General features: G+C 34.2%; 1 protein-coding gene across 1 annotated transcript in view; it reads right to left on the bottom strand.

The window, feature by feature from the left end:
- Window positions 1-2,206: 2,206 nt before the first annotated feature.
- Window positions 2,207-25,534, bottom strand: part of LOC138694981 (otoferlin-like) — an 89,109-nt gene continuing 65,781 nt past the window's right edge. Inside the window, exons 24-31 of the mRNA XM_069819258.1 lie at window positions 23,828-23,998; window positions 21,248-21,402; window positions 20,946-21,082; window positions 19,180-19,367; window positions 17,143-17,381; window positions 13,405-13,580; window positions 9,506-9,606; window positions 2,207-3,075 (exon numbers count right to left, since the gene is read on the bottom strand). Of these exons, the coding sequence (XP_069675359.1) occupies window positions 2,895-3,075; window positions 9,506-9,606; window positions 13,405-13,580; window positions 17,143-17,381; window positions 19,180-19,367; window positions 20,946-21,082; window positions 21,248-21,402; window positions 23,828-23,998 (1,348 nt within the window). The 3' untranslated portion in view covers window positions 2,207-2,894. The remainder of the gene's footprint in view (window positions 3,076-9,505; window positions 9,607-13,404; window positions 13,581-17,142; window positions 17,382-19,179; window positions 19,368-20,945; window positions 21,083-21,247; window positions 21,403-23,827; window positions 23,999-25,534) is intronic.

Below are 25,534 nucleotides of genomic sequence, written 5' to 3'. Positions count from 1 at the left end.
CATTTTATTTTTACTAACATTTCTAATATTAACCTGGCTATATCTTTGGATTAAAGGTCTAGAACCGGAAACACCGCTTGCTCCCCCTTCCAAGACTGGAGTTCGATGATACTTTACTAGATATAGGAGGGAAGAAAAGTAGTTCATTTATGTAAACTAGGAAATATTGCAATTTTGAGTTTGATAATTTTCATTAGGTTTTTTGTTTAATCAAAATACAATACTGTATTAACACTTAGTGTTTTTACTCACGAATTGGGCTATCCATTCGGACGTATTAATTATGCAGTGTATATTGTATTGTTACAGCACATTAGAGTACAATATAGAGAATGAAGTTAAATTGAAAAATAATCATAATATGGATATTTAAACACATTTTTGAAAATGGTGGCCGTTCTTCTCGATACAGGCTTCAGTTCTTTTGTGCATATTATCGCACTATAGACTATTGTACCTAATTCCAATTACCAGTTTCGTCCTTCGTACAAGTAACTAATGTTGAAATAAATCTATACCTACTCTGTAAAAGAGTACCTTACGTACTGTAAATTTAATCTTCACTTCTGCCCGATCCGAAAAGATAAAATTACTCAGAAATGCTATCTACTCTCCGTTCAAGTGGTTTTGTTGCAGGGTCGTAGAAAAGGGGGCAAATCACGCGATACGTAATTACTTAACGAGACCCTTTTATTTAAGTTATTTTAAACAGTTGTATAATATTACGTAGACGTCAAATTCCTAACAGACATTAATGTTTTCAGAAAAGAGCTAAGACAGCCCAGCTACTAGACTTTACAGAGGGGCGAACAGAAGCAGGTGGGGGAAACCGGGATACGACGTAGGCAAACGGACGACAGTCTCTGTGCGAAAATATGATTTAATATTGAAAGCTCTTTCGTCACTGGAAAACGCGAACATATTTCTGGAACGTACTATACTCACTAACTCAGTACTGCATACGAGGCCTCGGTTCTTTGTGGAGAACGGTTGGAAGTTTACTAGTAGAGGGGGTGGGAGTGAAGTACATTCAAAAACTCAGGTACAATAAAAATTGAAGTAAAAATAAAATGATTTCCCTGTACTAGACTGTGATATAATCGTGATGGCACTTCATTATTGTAACTATACTTCTGAAAGTATGGTACCTAAGTCGACGTTTATTGAAAATTTCTTTTATGGGACTTCTTATGTTATTGTCTGATCTCATGCTAAATATAAATATTTTGCAATTCATTTTTGATTTTCAGAGAAGTCTATATTGTATCTTAAAAGTATTTATTTCAGTCACTGACTTCACAGCATATGTTTAAGGTGCTACACCTTTACATTACATATTTAAAAGACGTATGAACGTTTTCGTTGATCTACGCCAACATCATCAGATACGAAGTACATTTCAGCAATATCAGTGCTCTCTACATAATATCTACAAAAACAAGACATATTTAGTGGCATGCAAAATGAGACATATTAAAAACCAACATTGCTGTAATACACATTGACATTCTATATGACTGCCTTGATTGTCACTTACTTAAAATACACGTATAGATTACAAAAAATATTGATATACATATATATATATATATATATATATATATATATATATAAATGCAAGTCTTCACATATGAGATAATAAAATGACATGATTTTAAAAGTGATAAAAATAATAAAATATAAAACTAAGATAAAAATTATGAATGTGAAGAGTTGCAAAATTACAGGAATTACATTTATTATATTTTATTTCTGTTTCACAATAATATATATATTTCCAACATTCAGAAACGTATGTATCATGGTTTGTGTCCCGTAATTATTTGAATATTTTTCAAGTTTATATGGTTTTATAAATGCCAATGTATTATACGTTGGGTTGTTTGATGTTGATTAATGATGTATATTTGATTTTGTCGGTAATGTTGGTTTTTAATATGTCTCATTTTGCATGCCACTAAATATGTTTTGTATTTTTAGATATTATGTAGAGAGCACTGATATTGCTGAAATGTACTTCGTATCTGATGATGTTGGCGTAGACCAACGAAAACGTTCATACGTCTTTTAAATATGTAATGTAAAGGTGTAGCACCTTAAACATATGCTGTGAAGTCAGTGACTGAAATAAATACTTTTAAGATAAATATAAATAGTTAAGTTGCATAATTAACATTAATATGATGTTAAAATAATTAGTCTATATTCTAACATTCAATTTGTCATATTGTTATTGAATTTTCTTTGCACACAAAGAGTAACCACGTTATTATAACATACTTGTACTTATCATCATTTTGTGAGTAAACATTAATAAAGCAATATTAAATGTGTATACCCGTCTCTGTATATAAAGTATCCTAATACATGTAAATAATATTTCAGTAAAATTTGAAATTAAACATTTCACGTATGTAGGTTTCTGAAGCTTGGATTGATAGCATTCACTTGTGTTCGAAGTTTAATTGAAACAGCACGGGAAAATATACAATTCCCATTTATAAATCAATCTCAATACACAGACTACATAGCTACACTAGCTATCTTCATTCATTGTTACAGTACGTCGGTCGTGAAAAATAGATACTATAGTTTTTATTGTATGAAGTGAAGAACAATACGTAGGGCAACGTCTTAGCTTTTCTTGCTCTAATCAAAGAAAACATAAATCAAATTCGTATATCAAAATTACAAATTATAAAATTTTCTCTGTAATATCAATATTAAATTACAATCTTATATTCCTAAATTTGCTGACTACACTTGTACATGTCACACATAAGTAGATGATGTGTGTGAAACATCACCATAAAATGTTAATTAAATTCCGTCCCTGAAACTATCTTAAGGATACGTTAGTATAAGTGAAAATCAATTACATGAAATTTGTGATATCATGCCCTCAATAATTTCTTCACTCCGTACCCTGGAAATGAGTAAATACCGGCTAAAATTATAAATGTGACTAATATAACAATTATTAGCTTGAGAATGGCCCACTTGTATTGTCGCCAACAAATGAACTTCAGGGAGCGCATAGGATTCTTGAACCACAGGAAAGATGTTTCGGGACGCCTGCAACATGCATTCGAACAAAATTTAAAACGATACAAGACGAAAGTTTCCGTTCCGTAAGTTTCTATCAACTACCTCTAAAGTAATTCATAATTTTCGTAAAACCTTTTTATTAATTTCAAATCAAGTTGATCCTCAGAGGAAGAGAATTTTTAAAAACTCTTTATATTAATTTTCCAGACAAATCCATTCGATAAATGGGTAAAGGAATAAAAAATATAAAATAAAAATTTGTCGGTAATTACCAACAGATAAACTAGAGATATCTACATAACATACTGGAACCAGGATTTGCACGCATTAAAGTAGTATTGCTGCTTCGTACATATTTAGTACAATGCATTTTATGCCCAAACACAGAAGTCTTTAAAGAAGACAAAACAAATTTAAGCGCGGCGTCTCGATAGCCGCTGTAATAGTAGAGGCTGGTTCACAATAAATCGGGGACGAGAACCAGAACGAGAACGGGAAGCGGAGGACGTGAACGTGAATATTTTTTATTGGAAATAAACCGAAAATGGGAACGACTATGCATATCGATGTGTGTCAATAACGGTATGTAAAGTAGATATTACGCATTCTGATCAGTTCTCTCATCAGTACAAGACAGCCAATATAAACACAGATTGACCAACTTCAAAATTTATGACACAATATATAACAATTCAATTTATGTGGTAATCTGCTCAAATAGTCAGTAAAGTGGACAGTTGTTCTGAGACAGAGCTAAAGCAACATTTTCAATACAAAACATAGTTGGTTCCCATTTAATATTGTCGGTTTGTGTATATATGAAATATTTCACACGCTGTCGGAGATGAAAGAATATATATATATATATATATATATATATATATATATATATATATATATATATATATATATATACACAGATGTTTCCGAGGTGGTATTACAAACTTTCAGGGATGATGGGGAAGAGCACATGTATCAATTTGAGATAAGGAACCCTGGTTCGAAAATGACCGAGTCGAAAGTTACAAGCAAAAATAGTTCTGTGGGAATGAAATAATTTTATTCTTCTGTACACCTTATTTATGTGTATTTATCTGTACATCTTACACATACTGTATTCATCCGACGTTGTTTACGTTGTCTGCTTACAGTATTCCATTCAATGCGCTGTCTGAGGGATGGGGACAGGAAACTATACTAAAGCAATGCAGATAGCGTAATGTGTAACGGACATGCACGTCTGATATGCACGTCTGTAGACAGCAGTGTATGTGTACAAGTTGCAGTGTCCAGTCGATCAGGCCTAGTGAAATGGAGGAGTACAAGAGAGCGGAATATGCAGACCTGATTTTCGAATACGGATGAGTCAATGGGAATAGTAGAGAAGCTCACAGATTGTATCGGGACAAGTACCCACGTAGGAGACATCCGGCCCATATCATTTTTCCACGACTGTTCCAAGAGTTAAGGGAAGGAGGGCACGTGGTGCCAAATTACAATTCCATTTCCACACAACTATTTTTGCTTAGCCTATAACTTTCGACTCAATCATTTCCGGACTATGGTTCCTTATCTCAAATTGATACATGTGCCCTTCGCCATCATCCCTGAAAGTTTGTAACACCACCTCGTAAACACCCAATATATATATATATAAAGGAATAGCTACAATTTCATATTATACATACAAGTATTCTGAAAAAATTTAGTAGCAATTAAAATCAATATATTATCTTTAAAATCTTAAACTAAAACTTACAAATAACTAACCTAAAGAATCGAGAGTTGAAAAAAGTGCTCAAAACAATAACAAAAATATCATTTTAAATTTTACAACAATAACTCATAAATTTGAAGCAATCCCTTAATGACTAACAGAACTATGGTTCTCAGATTCTGGAGGTCTAGTTGGCAAAGTTTTCAAATCTTGACCAGGTGTTTCGGTATTGTACCTCTAGCAGTCTAGCTCCAACTGATATACCGTAGATATGAATCCTTTAGACGTGATATTTTTCCAGATAATGCGGAATTGTAAGCTCATATATTTGTCATTTCTCATTATCTACTAGTGCATGCACTATGTTTGGTTAATTTAAACTTTATTCATTGAACAACTTGAGCCTTCTCCTTCTCGTATTGGTATGGACTCCTCCTATGTTCTCATTTGTTTTTGATCACACTTCTGCCGTAATTTTATTTAATTTGAAGTCAAAGTAACAAGCATATAATAGGGAATACGGTTGATGTACTTATTTATATAAATTTATCAGTTCAGTCCCTTTCGTGTGTCTACACTGCTTTATATTTCCAGACGGAAAGTTACACGTTTACATTTCACATCTGAACAAGCAGGAGCTTATTATAAATACGTTTGTACTAAAGTTTCTAATTAAAGCACGTTAATTTATCGTATTTCAAAGTTGGAGAAAATTCTTTAAATGGTTATGCTGTACATCAGTGAGGTACCACAAATAATAGCAGGAGCCTAATTACTCCCGATTCAATTATATGTTTTAGAAATAATTTTGAGAGTTTCTGTAATCTGAGACATAGAAGAGTTATATTATTTATTCATAGACAGTGGAAATGGAGTGTTTTAAACATTTTATGGTTGGCTGCCATATGAGAATTGAGATAAATCTATAAAATTTGTCTGGTCGTTGACAGCGATCAGAAGAGGCTCTGTACTGAGGTGACATTTACTCGATTTTTTACAAGAAATTAAATCAAATAAAAGTGTCCCCTTATTTAGATAGGTGTTGAGTATAGGTAGCCATTTCGACATGCTTTATTGTACCAGACCTTCATGTAGAATATTGGTACCCGCAGAAGAACCTACAAAAAATGAATAATTCTCGATTTCATACAAAAGATAGCATTCGATGAATAATTTGAAATAAAAATTGAACCAATCAAACGTTTGTTTTGGAGGACCACAGTATTCGTAATATTTACGAAATCACAGAAAATATCAATAATTTATTTACATATCTATTCAATCATGACAGTTAGCCTAAAGAATACAAAAACCTCAGCGTTATCTGAATGGTTAAAGTAGCGTTCATCAGCACAATGCATCCTCGGACTAGCGTCTCTTAGTCGCGCTTAAGACATTGGACTGGCGTGTATCCCTGGCTGCTGGTGGTTTTGCTTTCTACCTCTCTCTTCCGCACGACGGAGCATATTTTCTTTGCACTGATACCCTTTACCTATTTCAGCGAGTGCTGACGACCATATCTGCTTTCCTCGCTAGAAACCAGAGTTAAAATTCTGCTCAGTTCGAGTGATATTTTGAGATAAAGACGGCTTTGAAGAAAACTTCCTAGAAGTATTTCCGTTCTCCTCCTATTCTTCCGTCCTTCAAGGAAGAAAACTAAAGTAAGCACCATAGTCTGTATAATTGAAGGCCTCCTTGCAAAAAAAGGGTGGCTCCACTTCTTGGTGAAATTAATGTTTTGCTTGTTTCATACGTTAAAAATTATGTCCGATCTTTTCGTCCATGAACGGTGTGATTCGGAGCATTTGGTACTAAGTTACAGTGGAAATGGAGCTGAGCTCCCAGTCGTTTTGTTTCAGAAAGGAGGCAACTTCTGGAGCTATAAACAGAGTGAACCGTAAGTTTTAGTGATATGAATGTGTAAGCATTGCGTATGCGCAGTAACTTATAACTGGAACTTGGAAAATTCAGGTGGCACAAATTTTGTTTCTGAATCTGTACAGACTACTGCAGATGTCGGCTGAAGGCTTGTACAAGTTTGACATTTCCGTACGGATGGAAATTCTTGAAGAAAAGCGAAGGCAAACCTTGGAACATTCTGCTAGATAGTAATAACACCCCAGATTTACCACGAAAAAAGGCTGTTACTTAGTGTTGTGAGATTTAATCGATTAATCGTTCAATTTCTGTTGTAAGATTAATCGATCAAAAATATGTAATCGGATAATCGAGTAGATTAAAATTAATCGGTTGTAGATGATATTTATTATTATTTTGTTGATACAAACTTATACTAAAAATTTCGACAATATTTCTCTCTCGGAAATTGCACAAGAGTACTGTTATTTTGTAACTGTAAACCAGTTAGAGTAGGGATAATCTTTGCACAAACACTTCAGAAAGAGATGGAAATATGAGGACAGTGACCTAGTCTATCTCTATTGAAAGTTCAAACACAATGCGAAATCCTTATTAAGTTTTATGGTTTTCCAAGAAAACTTCCACCTTGTTGTCAGCTCATTTTCCTAGCATATGAAACACATACTTTTTTGGGATTCGTCCCCCTTATCTCTTATAAAATAGCCATGTCTACATTGTGTGCAAGTGAGAGCGTAACTACCATCTTCTCTTTTTAAAATCTGGCATTTCGATTACAATAGGGGCCAGATTTCTGTTTCGACCGCTGTAGTTTTGCAGTTGCAGTTTCTGTACTGAGTTTGTATATGAAGGTTTTGTGTTTAGTTTGATAAATAGAAAAGTGGTTTGTGAAAAGTGTAAACGCCATTATGTCATATGAGAATTTGAGAGGTAAACTCGGTGAAACGTTTGGATTTAAATAGAATGATCGTGGAGAAGTGCTTGACAGAAAAAAAATTTTTTCGTGTTTGGTGATGCAGGAAATATTGTTACTAAACGTAGAGCGGCACTTAATTCGGAGCATGTGAATGCACTCACAAGTTTAAAATCATGGCTGAAGCAGTATTAATTAGGTGAGTCTTCATACTTTTTATTATTTATGTTTGTCTCAAAAATTCCCAAAGGAATTGACACAATAAATTATACGCCTCATAATAAATAAGTGTTAGTAAGTAATTAAAATAGTTGTTTTGTAATATAACGATGAAATATATACAGATATACAACATTAATTTAATACTTATGCTTATAACCGCACACAAGTTCAATTTAACAATAATTATGTATTCCAGTATTCCAGTATATTAAAGTATTTTTTTCAACTCGATCAAAACTCGATTAATCGATTAAATTCAAATAGTTAATCGATTAAATATTTTGATCGATCAACAGCACTACTGTTATTAACCTTCGACAGACCTTTTTTAACCATTTCAACACTTTTAACGTATGACAAAGTAAATGTTATGTTTTTAACAAAGTGTTAACGAGAACTTTAATCAATGACTGTTATTAAATTTCGCTTAACAACCGGACATGATTGTCTCGCATCTCATCTACATCGAATTAATATCTACCAACATCCACAGTGCACCCTCTGTAGAAATCAGAACTCCATCATGGATAAAGAACATTTACTACAGTGCCCAGCAATGAAGAAACTAGATGCTGATTTACCATCGCAGCTCGCCAAATAGTCTACTATTGAGACACCCGCAAGAGAATGGAAGAAATCCAAGATCCTTAGCATTGGTCAACAACAACATTTTCGTAATAAAAGCTGTAGAATGCTGCCTGCTATATTCAACCGACTATGGGAATCAAATCAATTATCACAAGTTGTTAAAGCGAGGTTGTTTTTTTTTTTTTTTTTTTTTTTTTGCTAACAATTCAGAACCAGGTCTCCTAGACTTGGACTCAAGACAAAGAAACGGCAATTGGCAACAAGTGGCTTAAAAAATTTGGTACTGCGACACATTGTCTTCTAATTTTCAGGTAGGCCTAAATAATATCTGATTTTTTTTTAAGTATTGATTTTATTTTTTTTTATTTTGGTAGGTTATTTTACGACGCTTTATCAACATCTTAGGTTACTATTGATTTTAGTTATGCGAATTACAGTGTTTATAGTGCTTAAATTGTGTCTTGTGAAATAAAATCATGAAGATAATAGAATCGATGTCGGGAAATTTTCAACTTTTTAGCCTACTTCTTTTTTTTTAACGGTCCCCTGAACTTTATTACAAATTATTATATTCCATATGCAAATGTGATTTTGAGTTGACTGTCATATACTTAATATAAATAAATTAAGGGCAATAGTTTTGGAAACCCGTTTCTTCATTATCAAGGATGCCGAGAACGTATATTAATAATATCGAAATAGATATTTTTCAGAAACACGATACTTACTCTCCAAATTTTGTACAATGACGAAAGAAAGGGAGTATGACCGAACTGTATTAAGTTTGCAGCTAAATGATTCGTTGAAGTCTACTGTTTCTTGGCGTGTATTTGTTACAGTAACAAAGTTTAATAAAAATAATAATAATATATATGGTTTTATTTAATGTGGCAGAGTTAGTGTTACAACATTGTGATGTTATATCATTCTTTATACAGTACCTAAATAAGCTATCATAATGATTATCTCTCTGCTTTTTGTCCTTATTCTATTTATATTCTACCATGAATTGAAACATTGAAACAGGTCGTAAGATAGCAATCAAACTATGAGTATTTGACTTATCATTGCGCTGTTTGTACAGGATGTCCGCATTACAAAATAAGTAAAATTATTAGAAAATCTTCAATTACACTTACTTTGGTTGTGGAAGAGATTCTGGAGCAGATCGTCCTAAGCCAACAGGATTCTTGTCCGCTTCTTCAACTGTGAAAATCTGGAGTTCTGCCTCTAGTTTTCCCTATAAGGAAATAAAGTTAAAATGAATAATTATTTTGAGACATTTCAATATTCATTCATTCATAGTTTTCTGCCCAAGGATGTCTTTCACCGCAAACCCAGCATTATCCCCCTTTTTTATGATGGAAATGAATGGAACAGAGAAAAATTCTCTTCGGTATCGGGATTTGAACCCGGGTTTTCAGCTCTACGTACTAACGCTCTATCCACTAAGCCACACCGAATTCCCATCCCGATATTGGATCGAATCCTCTCAGTTTAAGTTCCACCTCTTGGGTTCCCTTTTTTTTAGTCTTTACATATGGTCCATATATCTTAAAATTGTTTATAATCCGATAATAACTTTTTCTTTTACACGTTTTTCACTTGAAAACATTTCATTGGTCATTATGCAGCTTACCTTATTCACATTTTCACTTTAAATGCACAAGAAAACACCGTATAATATGTATCGTGCCACTCAGCATCACTTGGAGACTGTTTCACCAAACATGACACGAGCCAGGACGAACACGTGCATGCTTGCGTAATCGTTACGAAAACTTGTATCACCGCGATTGTACATTGTCCGTTCCCCGCCGAGAGTGCGTCAGCAGCGCATACTGAAAACCCTGTCGCTCCTGTTCAGACCTCATCTGATCTGCGTATGTGTGTGTTCGCGTGCGTGCGTGCACTTTTCAAAATACACACATCGTGATAATTCATTATATTATTGAAACATTCATTCTGCACTAGCTTGCAGTTATGGTTTTCTTGGTCTTTTGTTATGCACTAGTTTCTCAATGTTAGGCGTTAGGGACTGGGCACTGCGCAATCCGATTACGCATTTGAGATTGTAATCTGAGAAATGACTTCTCAGGTGAGGATTATTCAGTTTCATAAGATAAAACGACTATTCACAGACATAAATTTCACTTCTGGTAGTATGAAAGAGAAGGCCTCATGGCCTTAACTCTACTAGAATGAATGAATGAATGAATGAATGAATAATAAATAAATAAACAAATAACTGAATAAATAACTAAATAGATAAATAAATAAATAAATAAATAAATAATTTAATAACTAAATGAATAAATAAATAAATAAATAAATAAATAAATAAATAAATGAATAAGTGAATAAATGAGTGAATAAATGAGTAAATAAATAAATAAATAATGAATGAATAAATGAATGAATAACTAAATGAATAAATAATTAAATAAATAAGTGAATAATTTAAATGAGTGAATAAGTGAGTAAATAAATAAATAATAAGTGAATGAATAGAAACTAAATGAATGAATAAGTGAATAAATAAAAAAATAAAAAATAAATAAATAAACAAATGAATAAGTTAAATGAGTGAATAAGTGAGTAAGTAAATAAATAAATAATGAATGAATGAATAAATAAATAAGTGAATAAATAAATAAATAATAAATAGATTCAAACATAGAATACGACTAGCAAGACCGTGCAGCCCCGTAAATTTTGCATTAGGGAAATTTCTGTAGAAATGAGGTAGACTTGTATTATCACAAATTAAGAATTTTCCGTAAATATAAACATCTCCTCCCACTCAGAATTAAAAGCTGTAGGTATCGATGACCTTCGTTTGGAACATCCTGCACTCATTTCATTCATAGTCGTAATATTAACCGAAATAAAAACTACTGTAGCTAGAATGAAATAATATTTATTGGATATTGATTACTCAACGCTTCTAAACCAGCAAACACTGTACTTCCAGTCCCTACTATTTCTCCATTTTGCCCGCCCCCTGCTGCCCACGAAGTGGAAAAATAGCCCGCGCCCAGAATCGTCTTGCTTAACAGTGACTGGTCTAAAGTAATACGCGCTTTACAAATTCTTCATTGTACACCTCCAACTCTGATCATTTTTAGTTGAACGAAACTTACGGAATTTATATTCTTCACGAATGCGTGACCCCCTTTGACTCTACATGACCCCACCTTCAATACTACATCCAGATACAACCAACTAAAAACACAATGCACTTCGACCACCAACAGTATATCGAAGGGAGAAGGTACGTTCAGTCATGACTTGATAAAGCAGAGTTACCATTATAAGAGACATATTATGCGTAATATACTACATAAAGAAAATTAATCGGAAATGAAAATAGTTGGCTCTGCGATAGCAATGACTAAAGGAAAACATGTGTGCTCCTTTCAAGCACTCTCCAATCCAATTCTGTGCGCAATGAAAGGGTTGCTTAGTGAACATACACGAACTCTCCCTGGCCGCTGTGCGCATTTAACAATGCCCCATTCCTTTACTGATTTCCACATATTCCCTCGAAACAAAATATGATAGTATCAAACTGATAAAATTATTAGCTGCTGTCTTAAATATCACATTCCAAGAAGGACTTACAACTTACCAAGGGAGATGAAATTCAAGTACATAATCCCTGAGTCTACTGGTATTCAAAGATATCTGACATATGACTTTTTTTTTTATCGTGTAAGCGAAATTCCTAACTACGGTATAAGACATAATAACAAATTGACAAAATCTAAAATAGTTCTGCTAGCTCTCAATAGGTGGCACCATTATTGGGGTTAAAAAAAGTGTCGGGGAAAATTATTCTCATAATTGACAATATCAATAGTTTCCACCTAAACAATCAGCAGAGGGGTATTCTATAAAGTGAATTCTATAAAGTGGGTATATTTATGTACGATTGGCGAAACTGACTACTATGGGTGGTAAATGGCAGAAGAAGAAAAGGCAGGCCATAGAAGGTATAGATGAACGAAGTGCAATATAATATGCTAAAACTCTGGAACCGGGAAGTATGTGCTGCAGACAGAGAACTCTAGAGAAATTAGAGATGGAAAATAATGTATTCTTAGGAACAATTTTTCCTAATTATATATGCGTAATATTTTGTATTTTTTAATTTAATTTGTATTTTTCGGCAGAAAAAAAGCTCAGTATTGAGGAAACATCTATGAAATATATTATTATTATTATTATTATTATTATTATTATTATTATTATTGTTAATATTAGTACTACTACTACTACTACTACCCATGATGATTATGATTATTGTGATGATGATGATGATTATTATTATTATTATTATTGCCATCGCCATTATCATTTCGATGTTTAGTAGATACGAAAAAGATGCCTGAATGTTTCGCTTTCCCACGCCAAATTATATTTTCCTTTGATCATTTCGCGTAAATTTGAAAATCTATTGTTCCGGGGTCATAATCGAGAGAAATCGTTGAAAATATTCAGCTTATTATTACAGTATATCTTGATTACCGAAAAATGGTCTGAAATATAATTCGAATGTTGCATTTAACTAATTAAGAGCTTATGGATAGAATATATTTATTTCTTGAGTGGAACATAAAGAAATATAAATATTATTGGAGTCAAACTATTCGCATAAATGTACAGTATGTAAGCGTTCTCACTCGAATTAAATTATAAGCTATGCAATCTGGATTTGTTAATACCCATACGGACGAATAATAATGGTGTTATGTTTTCTTTCGCAGACTTACGCAATACTTACACATACAGTGAGACACATCTTACTTCATTGTACTATGTACTAACATTTTGTAGCTGTCTATAAATAAATAAGATAGCGAACGCTCAAAACCACAACCATCCAATATGTCAACAATTTAATATTGTAATTTTATTTTCCACAGACAAATAACCAGTACTATGCGGACGACGTCCGAACTTGTGACATGAGCAGGCTGTAGGCCTACATGTTCTTGTTGACAAAGTAAAAACAGAGAATTAGGTACATAATTACCGTGAGAATTGGTGTTCCGCCCTCTGGTGGCTGATTCTGGAAGGGCCACCAGCCTTTGGTCCGTCGGATCTTGAAGAGATTGATTATGGAATTTTTCTTCGACATGATATCAAGAGTGCAATTCTTGGCAGTACGAGCTCCGCGGGGCATGCTGGGTAATTCCAATGTCAGGAAACCTAAACAAAATGTATGCTTTCAAGTGTTTGTTCTAAAATTCAGTAGTTTTCTATTGCTATAATGTTGTCTTTAAAAGATACCTATAGCTTCGGATGGAAAATTATTTATATTGAATTACAATTTGGATAACGAACTCTCTGGCTGGGTTTTAAGTGAAAAAAAACTATTAAAATATTTTCAAAGTAACTTTATAACCTTATCCACTACAGGTAATGTTTACGGTTAAATAACGGCCACACACAGGTATTCTTACTGCATATTTGTTGTGTTTCAGCTGCAAAAGTGCGAGAAGTATTTTTCCAAAACGTCCTTCAGTCAGGTACCAAAAATGCTACAGACTTTGATTATGTACATCAAATACTGAAAAGTATTAATAGTCTACAACTTGCAAACTATGGTAACCAAATACCAACAAGGTTAATATACCAATTGTATCTTGAAATGGTCTGTAACGCTTCCCCGTTCGATAAACCTATGAGAATAATGACTTACTACCCCCAGGTTAATTGGAATAGAGTGTGGACCAACATTACAAATAAATTGATACCTGCAAAATTAAAAACATCTTGGTTTAAAGCTGTTCATGATATATATCCAACGAACCTCCGACTATATAAAATAAAAAGATCTCAAACTATACTATGCTCTACATGTGCCCAGACAGATACTGTCACCCATCGTCTAACTGAATGTAACAAAGTTAAGGAAATTTGGTACAAAATCCAACATATAATAAGTATATGGCTTAACACACCGTACATCTATATAACCTAGCATGATTACGCAACCTGACTTTCATTTTGTACCATCTCAAAAACAAAATGCTGTAATTTGGATCATTAGCAATGTAGTATTCCTAATAATGGACTACAACAGGGAAATGGAAATGGAAGAATTTATGGAAATCCTAAAACGTTCGAGGTACAAAGCCTATAATAAGAAACACGGGAAAAAACTTTATGGCAATTTATTGAATTATATATGAGTAAGGTAAAATAATTTGAACACATCATGCTCAGTTAACCTATTTGTGTTTACAATCCTTTATTACATAAATGTTATAAACGAAGTGTTCAATTTAATTAATGACCCTGTCATCACTGTTTCTTTTCCGAAATGTAATCTTCTTCCTTTTAGTATGAGGTGCATACCATCTTCTATGAGTGTGTAGGATATTTGTTTAAGATTTGTGACAAGAATTTACCTTATTTAATCTGGTAATAAAATGTGCCATATTTCACCTAGTAACCAATGTCACTACTTAAATGATGTAATTTTCAATTATTTGAATTAGTCTGATAAAACAACCTTGTTTTCTATTTATCAATGATAGTATAATAACTTCATCCTTAGTAAGTTATAATCTATCATACAGTACTTTAAGTAATTAGAAAAGATAGATTGTTCTATGGTTCATTTTTCTGTTTTGTGTTGTTAATTAATGCATTGTATTCTTTGATATTGTGATGGTAAATATCTGAAAAAAAAATTGAAAACAATCTTATTTAAAAAAAAGTGTCACATGAATGAATCAACAAATAAATAAATAAATAAGTAAATGGTTAAATGAATAATGTATAAGCAGATAAATAAACAGATAAATCTATTACTTAATTAAAACTAGGACATACATAACTAAACAAACAAATTCATAAATATAAATAAATTAAATGAATAAATAATCATATAAAGTTGCAAATTAATAAACAAATAGTTTTAACAAATAAAAATTGATAATAAAAAACAGACATCTTCACAACACTAAATAAAATAAGGACTCGGTAAAATTGTGGTCTGCCTGAGACTGAAATGAGCGGGGTTGGGGCTCATTTCATTAAATTTGAAAAAAAAAAAAAGTTGTATTCAGACAAAAACAAACAGTAGCGTGGTGCGTATCAATTTTCGTGTTGTGCAACATGTAGAGATGGCAAAGTTGCGTGCTTGTTCACACAGAAGGGAGATACTTTTACAGCTGCAGCTTCTCATATCTGTATTGTTTCAGTTCATTTTGTGATTTTGTTCGTATTCGACCCGACAGCGATTTTAAGTTGGTACCACAGTCTAGTACATACAGTCACGAAGCTTGAGTTGTGGAGGGTACTAGGAACAATAGACTGTGCCGATACTACTTCGCATTGTCTGTTATGAGGCGAAAGTAGTGATCCTAGTGGTTAGCAACTATCTATGGATGCATATTCCCTACGTATTGAGCTTCGTGACTGTATATACTAGACTGTGTTGGTACTGTGTAGCGCCTGGTTGGAACACGTAGCAATATTACATCTCCTCTCCCGCATCCCTCCCACCCTACGCCATTCAATGCGGCCAAGGTCATTGACTCTACCTCCACGACAGCAACACAACTTCTCGAGTCTCCGCGTTTTGCTTGCCACTTCTCCTGCGGAGCCAGTTAGTATACGCACTGTAAGCTACCGAACTACAAAAGAGGAAGATATTAGTCAAAGAGTGAATAGTTAATATAGAACAAAATAATGTTCCTCTTGAATTACGGTAAAGAGGATGAATAATTTTAAAACAATTGTTTGCGAATATCAGCAACTGAAGCCAGTCTCTTTTCATGTCGGATAGGTTTATGTTTTCATACATGTGTTCTTCTTCTATTTCATGTTCTAAAGGAAAGAAAGAATTACTGATAGTACACCTGGGTATATATTTGACGTCTACTCTTCCTTTTCTTCTTGTTTAATTTTTGTTTCTTTGAGATCTTAATTTATTTTTAGCTCTCTCTTTAAGAAGGGGCTAGCACCGGTGTAGCTCACTCGGCTAAAGCGCTTGTCTGCCGATCCGGAGTTGCGCTCGGGAACGGGATCGATCTCCGGTTGGAGTGATTACTGGTTGGGTTTTTTCCAAGGTTTTCCCAACCGTAATGTGAATGTCAGGTAATCTATGGCGAATCCTCGATCTCATCTCGCCAAATACTATCTCGCATTCACCAATCCCATCGACGCTAAATAACCTAGTAGTTGGTACAGCGCCGTTAAATAACCAAGTTAAAGAAAAACAAAAGAAGAAGGGGCTAGAAAATTTTTGTTGTTAGTGCCATTATTGATGCGATATTTCTACTTGCAATTTCGTTGCTTTTTGTTGCTGTTGTTATTGGTGATGTTTTCCATGTTAACATGTGGGGTTAAAGAACTGGCCATTTTGTAAGAACTCTCTATTGGGTTTTCATACGTGATAAGTAGACCGCGGAACTTCATGCAATTACATGTTTTTATTGATTAAAAAACTAATAGCCTATCATATAGTAAGTTATATACGAGTGAAAATAGAAAATTTGATTTTAAGGAAGCCAAGTGCCTGAGGTCCGGCCTCACTTGCCTCAGCCAATCAGCCGCTACTGATAGTCTCATGTCAGGAATAAAATTTCTATGTGCGAATGTCATAACTTTTCATATAAAAGCTAACAGTCTCTACACTTCTCACAATGTTAACAAATGGAAAGTCTGATATAGGTCCACCAATTACGTGCATTGAAATTTGAATGAGAAGTCAAATCTGTAAATGTAATGTAATAATTCTATTAGTAATTGTTATTACCCAGAAAGTCGTCGCTAGAGAACTTGTCGTTGTCCCAGACCTGCAGCTTGAGATTGCACGGCATCTTGTGTTCTGTGACCTCGGAAGAAATGAGAGATTCCTTCTTCAAGATTACGAGCTTCTTCTCCATCGGCAAATAGTTGAACCGGAACACGAATCGCCAGTTGAAGTTGCCCTCTCCCGTCAGAGAGCGGTAATGTACATCTGTGTATTGGGTATCGTCTTTGCCCAGCAGACTCCTATGCAAAGTTACAAAAGAAGATACTCGTATAAAGTTAACATTTTGCGGCTACTTTCACCATCATTCGTCATAAGTTCTTTGTCAAATACCTAAAATACAGATAGTGATTTTTCTACTCTTCTATTTCATCAACACAAGTGTTTCTGGGTGTTTAACATTCATATTATTACACTGCACAGATCAACTGTTAGCTTCGGAACAGGTCTAAAGGCCTAAACTTTACCAGGCAGAAGAAGCAGAAGATACACAAATATGCATACATACACAAAAAACACACACACGCAAAACATAACATAACATAACATAACATAGGCCTATACAGAGTGTCCATAAAATAACTATTTTCATGAAAACGACATAGTTCATGATATTTGTATTCAAAAGGCGATTGTTCATTACAATCTCACTCATACACACTCATTGGTTCCTTTCGGCATATCGCCCATTGATGTCCCTGCACAATTCCCATCTGGACACGGTTTCACGGAATGCATTTCGCAGAAACTGTGGTGTGATTAGTGACACTGCATCACGAATTCTTTGTTTCGGTTCATCAACGTTAGACACTTTTCTTGTATAGACCTTGGATTTAACAAATCATCATACAAAAAAGTCTAATGGGGTAAGGTCTGGGGATCTTGCTGCCTCTCCACCGGTTGGGAAACACTTCATTCAAGGAGTCCCTAACAATTGTCGCAGAATGGCAATGGAGCCCCGTCTTGATGGTAAACAACAGTGTCTACGATACCATCTTGTTCCAATTGTGGCTGCAGAAACTCTGTCAGCATATCCAAGTAACAAGCACCAGTAATGATATTCTCTCTGAAAAAAAAAATGGTCCATAGATCTTTGTCTGCGTGATTCCCAACCACACATTGGTCTTTTGACTGTCTCTGATATACGATGAAAGAGTAATGGAACGGAGAAAAATTCTCTCTGACTCCGGGATTTGAACCCGGGTTTTCACCTCTACGTGCTGATACTTTACCCACAAAGCCACACCGGATACCCATCCCGGCGTCGGACTGAATCGTCTCAGTTTAAACTCTTGGGTTCCCTGAGACGATTCAGTCCGACGCCGGGATGGGTATCCGGTGTGGCTTAGTGGATAAAGCATCAGCACGTAGAGCTGAAAACCCGGGTTCAAATCCCGGCGCCGGAGAGAATTTTTCTCCGTTCCATTACTCTTTCATCGTATGATGACGCAGAATATCTGCATGGAAATATCATATGTACTTCGGTACATTAAAATAATATATATGTCTCTGATATGCTCAATGAAATCTGTTGGAGGTTTGTCGGCCCTTGTCCAGATGGGAATTGTGCAGGGACATCAATGGACGACATGTCGAAAGGAAACAATGAGTGTGTATGAGTGAGTTTGTAGTGTACAATAGTCTTATGAATATAAATATGAACTATATCGTTTTCATGAAAATAGTAACTTATTTTAGGGACACCCTATATAACATTACATTACTTGCATGCATACATACAATATTGTACAAGATAAAAATTGTAAAATTATTATTAATAAGTAATTCAATTAAATTCAGCTACTTCTACTCCACGGGCTAATTACCTCATATTTTATAAACAACTTCAAATTAGTGAAACTTTGAAAATATTGAGATTAGGACAAATGTTTATATGAAATATTTTGCTTATAATATCTTCAGAAATAAGCTCTTTAAGTGACGGTAAATCCTCGTAAATCACCCTGTATGTTATTGAATTCACATTAATACAAATTCAACCAGTGTTACTAAACGAGTAGAGTATAAATGCAGCATTACCCTGATACGTAAATGTCTGACATTCTCTCGCCCGACAGGATGTTTTCTTCCTGCAGGATAACATCTTCAGTGTTCCAAACGATAACGCGCAGCTCGTACTCCTGTGGCTTTCGGATTGAGATGTCGATCGGAGGAGGCAGAGGAAGATCACCCAGAGGAAAGATATCGACCCACATCTCCAGCTTTCCCTTAATCATGAAATAAACCGATATATTAAAACTTTAGGCCTGGTATTTGTCATTCTTTTACTTAATCGTTATTAACGTTACACTAACTGATCATGACGTTGTATATTCCGCCATTGAATATTTTAATAATTGTATCTAGCACAATTCCCTCAAATTCAAGAAACAAAGCAAGACAACGCGAGTGTTACTACACATACGAGTATTTAAAGGCCCTGTCTCATATGACTGAGTTCAATAGCTACATATGTATGTACAGTAGTGGCAAAAAAAAAAAAACCGGACCGACCCTTTGTAGCTGATTTCAGAGCCTTGTTCACTCCAGAGCACGATAGACTGGTAACTAAGACTTTCGTGGTTCGAGTCCTGCCAGGGAAGGAAACTTTTTTTTCTTCCTTATTCAAATTTATTCCCAATACTTTTCGATTGCAGCGATATTTTACTACTTAATTAACTTATTATAACCAGAACATGAATTTTACCAGTTTATTTTCTAATGGCTTTCGAAATGGGCTACGTCAGCAGTCGAAACTACAACAATTTCAATAGATTACTCGCTATTTTGTGAATGCGTGCGTGGCATGCTCAGAGGCTCATTTCGGGGACTTTGATTATTCCGTAGGTCCGGTTTTTTTACGACTACAGCACATATTTCCCAACTGTGCAAAAAAAAGAAAATACTAAACTAAATAGTATTTACGTACGTATAAGTGTAATAAAAGAAGTAGAGTTATTTACTATATGAGTACCGGTATCATAACATTTCATATTACAATACGAGTTTGATAATCAGTCGAGTATTGTAATATGAAGTTACGATATTATTTATAAGTATATCGTGCAACGTTTTATCCACTTTGATAAAAATTAATATTTAATAAAAATAATTGTATTATTAAAATAATAATTGTATTATTTTTATTAGTTTTAAACTTGTCGTTTCTGGAAAGGCATTGTATTATTATTACTTTCTTCCTGCGAGAGGCGATTCGTTTATATTTGTTTTATTAGTTTTGAATGCTATGGGTTTTTGTTTATAACGGAAGAGCAGCAGTACTAGGAGAAATAAACAAACACTGTTAAAACGAAGATTCGGATATTGAAAATGCTGCAAATTCTGCAACTTGTTGTTAATTTTTATAATGTATGGTTCACATTACGCAACCAGTTAGGTAATAGCAGTATCATTACCTAACTACTTGCGTAATAGAAGTATCATTACCTAACTAGTTATGTAATGAATAAATTTACAACATTTTTATTAGTGATGTAAGGTCCACATTACATAATCAAAGTGGATAAATGTATTAATGATATATGAATAAACCAAAAAATATAAGAGCAAGTTTTTGGAAGGAATGATGCAATTATATCAAAGGAAATAATTACAAATTGAGAAAACATAACTGAAAACATTTTTATAAATCATAAATTCTAAATTTTTTTCTTGGCAGAGAAGTCAAATCTAGTTACTCTGATCTATAATTTATATAACTAATTATTTTATATTTGGCTAATGAGAAGATGAATTAATTCTACAAATACCAGAAACAAGCTACGAAGAAGTCTCATATTGCGTACCTGTTCGAGTCCCGGTTTCTTAGGGTTGAATAAAGATCTCGTCTCTATATGCTCTGGAACCAAATGGCAGCCAACAAGAGGTACTTCGTGCCATCGTCTCAGAGCGTACAATGCCAATTCCTCTTTGTGATTCAACGCTTCTTCCATGTTAAGATACACAGCTCCTTCTGTTCACAACAAATAATCTTGTAACATTTTTCTGATTTATAGGAACTTATGTTACGAATACAATAAAGTTGCAATACCCGTTTATCGTTCTTAATATTTTAATGTTTTTGGAGAGAATAACACTTGTAACTTACTAGAGTTCTTATGGAAATTCTCTTCCCCCTTCTTTTGCGGACCAATAACAACACGATCATCAAAATACTTTGGACCACTGAGATTATATTTCTTGCACAAATCTTCCAAAATCTGAGAAGGTTTTAAAACATCTCTCCACCGGTTATACCCAACTCTGAAATAAATTGAACCGTGTGAATACGTACTTATATAATAACTTTCAAATTTTACGAAATTTAACATGGAGTACTATTAATAAGTTTATTCAAAGTAAAATTTATATTATTATTATTAGTCATCAAATTAAAAAGAAATGTAGGCCTGAAAATGAGGGAAGAAGAGGATCTATCCACACAATCCACTTCCGAAGACAAAGATTTACAATGTACATTGAACATGGTCTACCAAACTGTACCAGAGAGTTCAAAACGTCCACATAAATCAGTGAAGGTCACCATTGAAGAAGCATAATATATCAAATTTCACCCACAAACAATAGTATATATGCTACCAGACCAAGAATCTCAAACAGACAGAAACAAGTCCACAATTTCGACAACCATGCCAAATAAAGGTGACCTATATTAAAAATTAAGGAAGAAAATGTTGTGACCAAGAACAGAAAATAACTTAACACTTTCAAGCAAAAAACTAGACCTATTAGGCGGTCAAGGCCTTTATCCGGTTTAATTACAGTACTGTCACTGTAGGGTCGCTAGATTCAATATAATGGAACAGCAAACAACGTGGGAGTGTCTGGTGTGTGGTTTCTCTAAGCATGTATAACCAAAATAGGTTCGCCGACTCTCCACTGAACAAATGCGAAACGAGCTCCACGGCCAAGAAGATTATTCCAATTGTAAGTAAAACACTGATGGCTAAGAAGTGACATCTCGTATCTACAAAGATTAGTTTAACTACATTTTTATTATTATTATTATTATTATTATTATTATTATTATTATTATTATTATTATTATTATTATTATTATTATTATTATTATTATGTTCACAAAATTGGAAAATAAACTAATATTTTGTTCTCGCATAGATCATCTTGTAAAGCAGAAACATACTGCACAAAAAGTTTGTATACTATGAGAGAAATTGATTTTTAAAATAGTTTTCTGATTCATTTGCAAATTCATAGGTCACTTCTTAGCCGTCAATACACTTCTGTACAAACAACATTTCTAAGTGAACATGGATGTCGAAAAAAAGATCTCTTCACTGTGCAAATATTCTGGAGTTTCTTATTCATTCTGCTTCATAGAAGACAGATATTGTATCACAAAAGTTAATCTTCTATAGTCACATTTTACTTGTACTCGTTTACGGAGCACAAACCTAGTCTCTTATGAAAAAAAAAAATAAAAATAAAAAAGACAAAAAAAAAAAACAAATCTAAACTAGCATGGAAAAAATCTATTATAAATAACATGAAAAGGCAGGGTCAAAAAAGAAGAAATAAGAAGAAGCGACTGATATGTTGTGGCAAAAAAAGCTCAAAAGGTCATAAGTGATATTGAAAATGCCAGGTGTCAAGAATGGACGTATATTTCAACATGGTGATATCCAAGAATTGGACGGAGGAACAGTGGACGTCCAAAAGCAGATATGTTGAAGAATTCAAGATAAAACTAGGTGGCCATTGAAGTAAAGTAAGACGTAAATGTATACAATGAAAAAAAAAAAAGAATGGAAAAATGATGTTAGGTGTAATACAGAAGTGATGAAGACTGTTATATTAAATGATTGAATAACTTAATCAGAGTCAGGTAGCAATAAAATTTACGTAAGAAACAATATCGAACATTTACTTAGGATTAATAAGTTGGTATTCACATATTCCTTATCTAAGTGGTTATTTGATCGGCAGTATTTTGTGCTATCGAAAAGAAGGTTTATCAGATATTCCACAGTCAACCAGAAGGGAGAAGGAGGAGAGGAAGACCGAAGAATGGATGGTGGGATTCAGTTCAGGAAGACATGAGTAGGTGCGGAATTACTGGATGGCTACAGTTGGTGAAGGATAGAGCAGCATAGAAGAGGACATTGCAGGAGGCAAAGGCCCACTTTGGGCTGTAGAGCCATGAATGATGATGATGATGATGATGATGATGATGATGATGAGGATGATGATGATGATTTTGTGCTATCGGTGTCTCGTGAGCTTCTCCTGACCACAGGAGTTCTTATTGCATTGGATGTTTATGACGTAAATAAATAAATAAATAATAAATAACAAACAAACAAATAAAAATAAATAAATAAGTAAATAAATAGATAGATAAATAGATAGATAAATAGACAGATAAATAGATAGATAAATAGATAGATAAATAAATAAATAAATAAATAAGTAAATAAGTAAATAAATGAGTACAGAAATAAATAAATATATAAATATATATATATATAAATAAATATATAAATGAATAAATACAATATGTATTGGAAGTTCGACTTACACGGATAGGGACCAATGGCGGGCTTATGTGAGGGCGGCAATGAACCTACGGGTTCCTTAAAAGCCAGTAAGAAAGTAAGTAAGTAAGTAAGTAAGTAAGTAAGTAAGTAAGTAAGTAAGTTCGACTTACACATCAAACATTCGAGCAAGACCACAGGTAGCCCGATGTTTACTGTAGAATCTATCTTCTAGGTCGATCTTTGTTTCGCCTATCAAGTCATCAGAGCTTGCGACATCGTAGTCCATGACACGTATTGTTAACATGTGTTCAATTGGTAACATTGCTTCCATCTCGAAGTATCTGGAGTACAAAAAAACAAGTTAGAACAAAAGAACATTTCGATATATGCAGAATATAAAATAGATACAAGTACTTTGCCTTTATTTTCCTCTGGTAGTTCAATGCAAAAATTTGAGCTTATTATACCATGGACACGTGATCCATCTTTGGGGTAGAATGAAACAATACTCTTGAACAAGAACATAGGATGCTTTACAGTGCTCATCTGCTTGCCTTAAAGTTTAATTGGAAAAAGAACCTCAGGAGCGTTCGTGCTCGCGAGCACTTTTTTATTCGCATGACAAGAGCACCAGGTTGAGGAACGCCTGCACTAATGAGTTTGGAGGAAGAAGATAAGTTTTAGTCTGAGATGAACTTCCGTTTCAGTAGATTCGTATTTTATTAACCATCATGAAAGAAGCTCTCTTTCAAATAGCTCATTCTTTCCCTTCTCGTATAGCGCAGGCAATATGTCCAGACACTCCCCCACTCTTCCTACGGTCTACACCTCTGGAGTAACGGTCAGCGCGTCTGGCCGCGAAACCAGGTGGCCCGGGTTCGAATCCCGGTCGGGGAAAGTTATCTGGTTGAGGCTCTTTCCGGGGTTTTCCCTCAACCCAATACGAGCAAATGCTGGGTAACTTTCGGTGCTGAACTCCGGACTCATTTCACCGGCATTATCACCTTCATCTCATTCAGACGCTAAATAACCTGAGATGTTGATACAGCGTCGTAAAATAACCTAATAAATAATTCTTCCTACAGAGCTTCACACGAGATCGGATGAGTCTACTTACGAATTATAGGGGAATGGGTTTGTCTTTGCCTTGAAATCGGTAGACACACGTCCGACCTTTCCTTCTATACCTGCCCTCTCCACAGAAACGTTGTTCCCGACTGCACATCGCGAGTGTCTTGACAAAATGCATCAGCTGTACAGCTCACATGCCAGGTCTTGCCTCCTCACCTACACACAGTGGCGATGATGGTCCCTGGTTAAAAGCATTTAACAATAAAATTATTGTAATTGAGTCCATGATGGATGTCATTTGGAATACATTTTGCAGGAGAAGCAATTGAAAGTTTGAAATGCTTAGCGCTCAAAGCTTAACTGTGATTTTCCGATCATTACTGGACAATGACTATCAGTATTAATGCCATATAACTCTCTATGTACATTCTATATGTCTTAAGCTATGCATTGACAGTCTTGGTTCATTTTCGACAAGGAAGTGGCATCAATCATTCTTGCAGTGGACTCTGCAATTGTTTTTGTAACATGAAAAGGAACTGACAAGAGTATTACGGTTGTCGTTGTTGTTATGTCAACTGTACAAAGACAGGTCTGGATCCCACAAGTGACACCAACAAGGCATCACTCATGAAGCAACTAGGCCAGGAGATAATAGGGTAGAATATTACGGCAAACAATTTAATTTACGTACTTATTTTATTTCCTTAGTTATTTCTCAAATATTAACGGAAATAACGACTTACTGTACAAAAATTTACTATGAAATAAAGTAAATTATTTTGCTCTTAGCCTAATAATGCAGG

This window comes from Periplaneta americana, chromosome 1 (genome assembly GCF_040183065.1).
Source record: "Periplaneta americana isolate PAMFEO1 chromosome 1, P.americana_PAMFEO1_priV1, whole genome shotgun sequence".
NCBI lineage: Eukaryota > Metazoa > Arthropoda > Insecta > Blattodea > Blattidae > Periplaneta > Periplaneta americana.
Note: the sequence above shows the minus strand (reverse complement) of the source record. Positions and strands in the feature narration are given on the sequence as shown.